Source organism: Aplysia californica, unplaced genomic scaffold (genome assembly GCF_000002075.1).
Source record: "Aplysia californica isolate F4 #8 unplaced genomic scaffold, AplCal3.0 scaffold00675, whole genome shotgun sequence".
Lineage (NCBI taxonomy): Eukaryota > Metazoa > Mollusca > Gastropoda > Aplysiida > Aplysiidae > Aplysia > Aplysia californica.
Window position 1 is genome coordinate 32105 of NW_004797945.1, and position 8014 is coordinate 40118.

At 40.6% G+C, this 8014-nt stretch overlaps 1 protein-coding gene across 1 annotated transcript in view; it reads right to left on the reverse strand.

The window, feature by feature from the left end:
- LOC101862898 overlaps nucleotides 1–6415 on the reverse strand; it is a gene marked incomplete in the record, with an annotated part of 7948 nt that extends 1533 nt beyond the window's left edge. Inside the window, 6 exon segments of the mRNA XM_013088036.2 lie at nucleotides 756–861; nucleotides 1568–1685; nucleotides 2413–2493; nucleotides 3292–3359; nucleotides 4556–4664; nucleotides 6135–6415. Of these exon segments, the coding sequence (XP_012943490.1) occupies nucleotides 756–861; nucleotides 1568–1685; nucleotides 2413–2493; nucleotides 3292–3359; nucleotides 4556–4664; nucleotides 6135–6276 (624 nt within the window).
- Nucleotides 6416–8014: the final 1599 nt, after the last annotated feature.

Consider the following 8014-nt stretch of genomic DNA (forward strand, 5'->3'; position numbering starts at 1 on the left):
TTCTGTCTCATGTACCACACAACAATACTCTTCCTGTCTGTCTCATGTACCAAACAACAATACTCTTCCTGTCTGTCTCATGTACCACACAACAATACTCTTCCTGTCTGTCTCATGTACCACACAACAATACTCTTCCTTTCTGTCTCATGTACCACACAACAATACTCTTCCTGTCTCATCCACCAAGCACACCTCACCACAGAACAATAATCTCCTCATCCACAACATACACCTCGCCCATTTCTGCCAAGTGCGGATTTTCTTCTCATCAATATATATATAAAAAGTCACCGCACCAAAGCTCACAGTTCTAGAAAGGACAGAAATCAGTGGTGTTTCAAAGCAGAACAAACCAAGTGTTTAGTGTCAGACTCCGCCATACACTGTTTGGAAAAGTGGCGTACGACGCTGCATCACACTGAGCAGTGGAAACAATCAGAGAAATGGAGAAATGGTACCAGGGTCAGTTCTCATACGAGATTTATTGGACATGGCTACTCCCAGAGTCTGGAAACATCTCTGTAAACACACAACAATACACTTCCTCTCTGTAAACACACAACAATACACTTCCTCTCTGTAAACACACAACAATACACTTCCTCTCTGTAAACACAGCGCATGGACCCACCTCATTCAGTGCTGTACACGATTTGTACATGTACCAATGTCACAACACCCTACCTGCACGTGTAGCATACCTACTGTCTCAGCATACATATATATCCTACCTGCTGTCTGATATATCCTACCTGCTGTCTGAGAGCTGAGTGGGGCATGTGAGTCTTGGGGATGGACGGCTTTCTCTCAAAGTCATCGTCCATCCAGTAGTCTACGTGGTAAGGTCGAGACAGATACCTGGCCAGAAAAAAACACACAAGATGTCTCATTAACATCTCAAGACACAGACACAGGAGACAAGAGAGACCGACTCACAGAAACTGTGCAAGACTTTCAGAGGACTGGACACAATCATTCGTTTACTTTTCTTTTGTTGTTGTTGTTTTTCTCTTCTGTTACAAAGATCATTTCTACAACACGGCTCATAGAAAAGTGGCATCGGCAACTATCTCCTCTTGCATCAACCCACGCGACCCCAGTGCTTTCTTGTCATATCTCCATTTTGTGTTTTTTTCTCTTCTGCAAAAAAGATCATTTCTACAAAACGGCTCATAGAAAAGTGGCATCAGCAACTATCTCTTCTTGACAAGAAATCGCTACCTCCGTGCTTTCTCGTCGTACCTCTATTTTTTAAAACAGAGAAAATGTGACTTCTCCTTAAGTTCACTCTTTGTTATGAACGATTTTTCTCTGTTATTAAAAATGGAGATACGACATCTGACCACTTGGGAAAACCAGAACTTTCCGTTACCTGATTTTTTTTGGGGTAAGAGTTTTACGGCACTTGCCACACAATAAGGTCATATTATAAGATTAGAGATTATAGGTGTCACAAGAGAGTAACAAACATAAGAGAGAAGGAGGAGAGATAAAAATGATAGATGTTCGATAGGAAAGAAGAAGCAAACCACACCAGAGCACCCACCAACCACCCACCCGTTACCTGAAGGGCGTGCCGGCAGTCTCCGACCGGAGCATGGTCGCCGCGGGGAGACAGTTGCTGACTGAGTGACGCAGGTTGTAGTACTTGGGCTGGTCCCATCCGACCGCAACGCCGTAATCTGACGGGGGTCAGAGGTGAAAACATAATGACTACGGTACCCAGTTCTCAATTGTGGAAAGATTAGACCATTGTTTTTAGCACTTTGCAGTCACCCAGCCAACAGTACAAAATATCCCATCTGGTCACCCAGCCAACAGTACAAAATATCCCATCTGGCCACACAGTACAAAATACCCCATCTGGTCACCCAGCCAACAGTACAAAATATCCCATCTGGTCACCCAGCCAGGCGAGTGACTTCAATGGACTTCTCAGGCCTGGCACAGGTGACAGGAACGGATAATTTTCCGCGTCGCATTATTGCGCCAAGCGACCGCAAAGTGTTGAAATATTCTGTAAGGAGCTATAACGTGGCATGCACGAAGATGAAAATTTTCTCTTTCTCTCAATGTTGCTATAGGCACCTTCTGGCTGGAGGCGTGGTGTTTGAAACACCATACTGTATTACATTGCCTAGATATAATGCCCTTTTCAACGCTCCAAGGGAGACGAAATATTTAAGTGATAAGACCTCCAATAACCAGTACAACCCCTCCAAAAGGCTCAAGAGAGTTAGGGTGCTCAGGCTCAAGAGAGTTAGGGTGCTCAGGCTCAAGAGAGTTAGGGTGCTCAGGCTCTAGAGAGTTAGGGTGCTCAGGCTCAAGAGAGTTAGGGTGCACATCTTTCCTGTGAAGGAACAAAAAGAAAGAAAGAAACATTCGAAGACATAACGAGAAGACCCTCACCTCCTAAAGAACTTTTTACTCGTGAGAAATCGTTCTGAGAGACTGCCACAGGGTCATAGGGGCCGTTGCGAACATCTGGTCCTGAAAATTAGAAAACAGCAACTTAGGATTTCTAAATAGCATAAAAGGCAGGGAAAACCCTTAGTTTCTCTGACTGAGGTACAAAACCAGTCTTTGAACAACTCTCTAAAACTACAATTTCATTCTATGTGAGTAGTGTGAGGCATCCTGGTCAAATCAGGTGCTCATCAAAATAATGAAATCAAAGAAATCTGCATTTTTTTTGGCCAACGGGTAATTTTTTCTTAATTTTCTTTTTTTGGCTCAACACCTTTTATGTGTCTTTAAATACACATTTTAGTGATGATTTAACTGAAAAATAGGGAGCCCCTGATTCCAATATGTCTTGACACAAATGACATGCTTGTAACATCCCTCTCTCTAACACACTAGCTCCATTACATCTTTCAACGACTCTTTAACACGACATTTTCATCACGTAATACACGTAGTTCTGGGACTGCTTCGTTGTTTGGTAAGGTGATCCAACAAACCGTCTCATTCACTGGCCAACTTGCCGACTATTTTGTTTAGGGGATGGGTGATGGGCTTCCTCTTACATTTCTCTTTATTCATTTTTTCATCCCGCTAAGAAGAAAGTAGTTAATGTTTAAAACATCATCTCTTCACATGCAATGGCAATACTTTGACTCAAGGACAAAAGAAAAAAGGTGACAAATCAAAAATGTCTCTGCTTTTTCTGTCTCCAAGGTCAGTAAATGTCTCAAGTTGTGCAATCGAAAGTTTCAGATACATTAAGAGTAAACAACAGAGTGAAACATTGTGTGAGTACACAACATGACACAACAGTGCACTTACTGGCTGTATCAAAGAGATGTTCGTCGATGTACGAGGCCCGGGCCACTCTGTGGTACTTGTCGTACAGGCTGGGAAAATGTTACCACAATTGTTGTTGGTATCAACCTATATAATTTCACACTTGAGCAAAATATTGATGTATATGACAAAACAAAATATTGATGTTGATGAAAAACAAAATATTGACGTTGATGAAAAACAAAATATTGACGTTGATGAAAAACAAAATATTGATCAACGTTGATGAAAAACAAAATATTGACGTTGATGAAAACAAAATATTGATCAACGTTGATGATAAAACAGAAGTTCAAACTCAAGAGCACATGTGTCCCAAGTGTACGTGGAACTTTTCACATGAAAGAGATTCTGAAAGCTTTGATGTATATATATATATTACAAAATCAAAAGGACACAAATTTAAGCTTCCAAACAGAGTTTGTGGTCAGGGCATCAGCCTCACAGCGAGTAAACTGTCAGGTGACTTTCAACACTTTCTCCACACCTGCAGCAAGTAAAAGCATTATTCTGACAATCACAATAACATCATTATTGTATGACAAATAGCACCCATATAACACAAAGATATTAAATCAATCAACTATAGTCATTATGGAGCATGCAAAGCAAAGAATATCCTCTAGAGAAAGTTTTCAAAGTCGTCAGAAGATCCCGTCTGTTCCCCCAGGAGGCAAACGTCACAAGAGAGGGCCACCGGGGGCACAAAGCCTAAAAGTTTCCGTACACCGTGGCAGTGACGTGCGTGTTTCCCTGTACACCATCACTGGCCAGTCTTAGAACTGGTCAATCACAATACTGTGCAGCCTTTCTATAACGACATCATCGGGACCAGAAAAACTTGTCGTATAGAGAGGCAACCCAAAAGTATAAATGATATATAAGGAAAAAATCGGGACCTGGGCACCATGTCGTTATACAGAGGATGTCGTTATATCGAAAGTCGTTATAGAGAGGCAGCACTGTTTAACCACTAAGTCCAACCTTACATATCTGACCGTTCAGTTCCTACCCATCCATGTCTTTGTTTTTTCCTAAAATCCTGTTCACTTGTTACCCAGTTTGGAGGGGGGGGGGGGTGTATTCGTACAGGAAGCTGGGAAGACCTACAGTACAGAATAATTACAGTCTGCAATGGCTTCTTCAATTTGGGCTATTTTTAGCAGCCTAAACATGTATATGAAAGCCATTTGGAAACCATCATCCCACTGACACCTTGCAGCTGCTGAGTGAGTGAGATACGAACCATCGGACGCTGGGAACGAAGCGCAGTCTGTCGGCACGGACAAAGACGCCGTAGTTGGGACGACACTGGAAGTAGCGTCTGCCCTGCAGCATGCCCGTGGTGTCTCCCACTGGAAAAGAAGAGTAGTTTAGTATAGCATCAAAATACACAAACCACTGGTAGAGAGGACAGTGGAGTGTCAAAATACACCAACCACTGGAAGAGAAGACAGTAGATAGCATCACAAAACACCAACCACTGGTAGAGAAGACAGTAGATAGCATCACAAAACACCAACCACTGGTAGAGAAGACAGTGGAGTGTCCGAGGAAAATGAAAATCCACATCTTTTTGGCCTTTAATCAACATATTTATTTTCAGTAAAATCAACACCGTGGGCAGCAGCGCGACAAAAGTGTCTTCTGTATGCCAAGCCGCCCCCGACGGTTTGAGAACCAACCAATTATTCTAGCTTAGATTTTATTCCAATTAAAGTAAAGGTTATAATATAACATTGACTTCCGGGTCAAGCGTTTCCACCGAAAATCTGAAGTTTAGTAATTCAGTTTTGAATCGCGATTTTGAAGTTTACGCGACTTTGTTTTTTGTGATGCCCAAATTATAGCCCAGACATCAGTCTTAGTAGCCTACTAATATACAACAAAATGTATCATTATTTTGCTCTCCAAAGATGTAGGACTCTTCTTTAGAATATTGATACTATTGGACTCAAATTGAAAGTGATCTGTTATTGAGAAATCAGTATTTTTCAGTGCTAGATCTAGGTCCTAGATCTCAATTGTCAACATTTTTTTTCTCCCTGAAATCACAATTTTTTTGCGACATTACACAAAAAGTAGCAGTCAAGACATGTACAGGTTTATTCTAAACGCAATTCTGAATAATTTCTATAAGATATGAGGGTTTTTTCTGTTTCTGAATGCATTTTGTCCTTTTTTCAAAATTACAAAAAAAAAATTATTTTTAATATCGGATATATAATGATTCAAATGTACACATTTTATGGAATGTTATAGGAACCAAAATTGAAAAATACACAAATAAACATGATTATAACAGATCATGTTTTCTAAAAACCATATTGAAAATTTCGGTGCCTAATAGGCCTATATTGATATTTATTTAAATTTGTGGCCCCAAAAACCTTTGAACTGCACACTATAGATCTAGATCTAGTCATCATCTCATTTCGACCTCCCGAAAAAAAATTTGTCCAAAGCCCAAAATTATAATATGTAGCGAATGAGTTAAGTTCTGAACACTCATAGATGGAAAAACGCTTTCTACTGTAATTTTTACAATTAGGCCTACCATTCACATACCCCTCTCTCTCTCTCTTTCTCTCTCACAGAAAGAGACCATTCATAATATAGATCTAGAAATCTAGATCTAGATCTAGATCTAGAATCTAGATCTATCTGGATCCTGCTTTTAGCAGGCCTAGTCTTTGAAAACTGTAACCGTCTTGCTTTTCCCCTTTCTTTGGGTCCCAATTATCGATACTCAATCTCAAAAGAAAGAAAAGTGTTCAATCATTGAGCTGTATTAATATTATAAGCTAAGCTGTAGATCTAGTCACCTGGGCGATCTAATTCAATCCCCACCCAGTCGCCTTTCTTGGTCGCTACGGGCCCTTTATACCGGACGGTGCCTTTGTAAATTCCGTCATCCCACCGGACTTCCACGCGCTGACCGGGGAAAACATTGTCAAACAGAACCATTGTGGTGATTCACTGGGCTGGGATGAGGAGATTGTCCGATATACAGGCCCTCAGCTCCCTTTTCCTCAAACACTGCGGAAAGTTCTTCACGATCGAAATGCCGCCATGTTGTTTACATGGGTAACTGAGCACAGAATTAGCAAGTCTCGCGAGACGAGAGTTGACATCTTTGGCTCGTTGTAAAAATCAATCGTTGATATGGGCTATAAGTTATCATTTTTTTGTAAAAATATTATCATTAGTATATTTTCTGTTGTTGTAGTTGTAGTTGTCATGTTATTGTTGTTGTTGTTTTAAGTGTTTGTGTGTAAGATTGTTTTCTTGCCTTTATTTAGGTGTGTCGTTGTGTAAACGTGTTCATTATGAGGACAAATTCAATAGATCTAGTTAAAAAGACACACATGCGTGAGGATGCTTCTTAATTCTCTGTGCCCTGTCACAGAACTAGATGATGTCATGTCATGTCAACTTGTCCGAGATTCAGAGCAGTCTGCAGACAGAACACTTTCACCAACACTTTCACCTGCACAAGGACTCGAGAGAGACTGGCTGCGGAGCTAAGTGTGAGTGGGAGGCAAAGTGAGAAGGAATCAGATACGACAGTACGTGTCTGAGTGGTTGTTTTTTGTTGTTGTTGTTTTGTTGGGTTTTTTGGGGGGGTGGAGGTGGGTCAGAGTTCTGAAATGAGAGCAAGTTCCAAAAGGATTGTAAAGAAGGACACCTTGTGTCCCGTATAGCGAAAGAAAATTTTATAGACTAAAATGTTCTCCTTTTACATCCTTTCCTGCTCTCTTAAATTACCATGTTCTGTCGTCTGCTCTCATCTCCACTTTCTGCCCCCCCCCCCCTCCCTCACCTCCTTTGACTCTTTCTTCAGTTTTTCTACTGATACTCCTTGGCTCCTTCCTAGCTACTACTGCTGTCTTTCAGCCACACCCCTTATCTAAGGGTAGATATAATAAGATCTATTAATCTATAGCTTTCTCAGATAAGGGCGAAAAAACTTTGAGGTCCTGTTTGCAAGTTGTGCAAATGGAAAAGATACCTTTGTGGTGAAAAATCGATACGAGTAGGCTTCAGCTGCCGCCTGGGCAAAATTCAAAATTAATTCCTACCAAAATGAAAAAGCTTAATGTGTCCTGTGCGCTCATATGACCTTATGCAGTTGCGAGCGTCGTAAAACACTTACAAAAAGAAAAAGAAAAACATTTTGAACAAACGTAACAGCTTTTATTAATGCCCATGTTACAGATACAGGAGTCAGTATTTCTCTAAAACACCAGAGTCTCACAACGTAAATCACATGTAACAATTAATTAAAGCCTTAATATCTCCACTGCTGTAAACTCAAACATCCCAGAATTAGCCGATATATATAGAGCTCTGGGTCTCCGCTAGTCAACAGATATAGAAGTGTTCTCTTCACTGAATAAAACATTTCATCCTTGTAAAAATCATGAGCATGTATATATATTGATTTATATATATATAAAAACTTTGTCAAAATAACTAGTCTATAAAAAACTATAGTGTGCAGCATTTTAAAATTACTTTACAGAGCCTGAGCAAAGAGAAACACATTGATGTATGGCAGTTTAATAGTGCTGGAAGACAGACAGACAGACAGACAGACAGACAGACAGACAGACAGACAGACAGACAATAGACAGACAGACAGACAGACAGACAATAGACAGACAGACAGACAGACAGACAGACAGACAGACAGACAGACAGA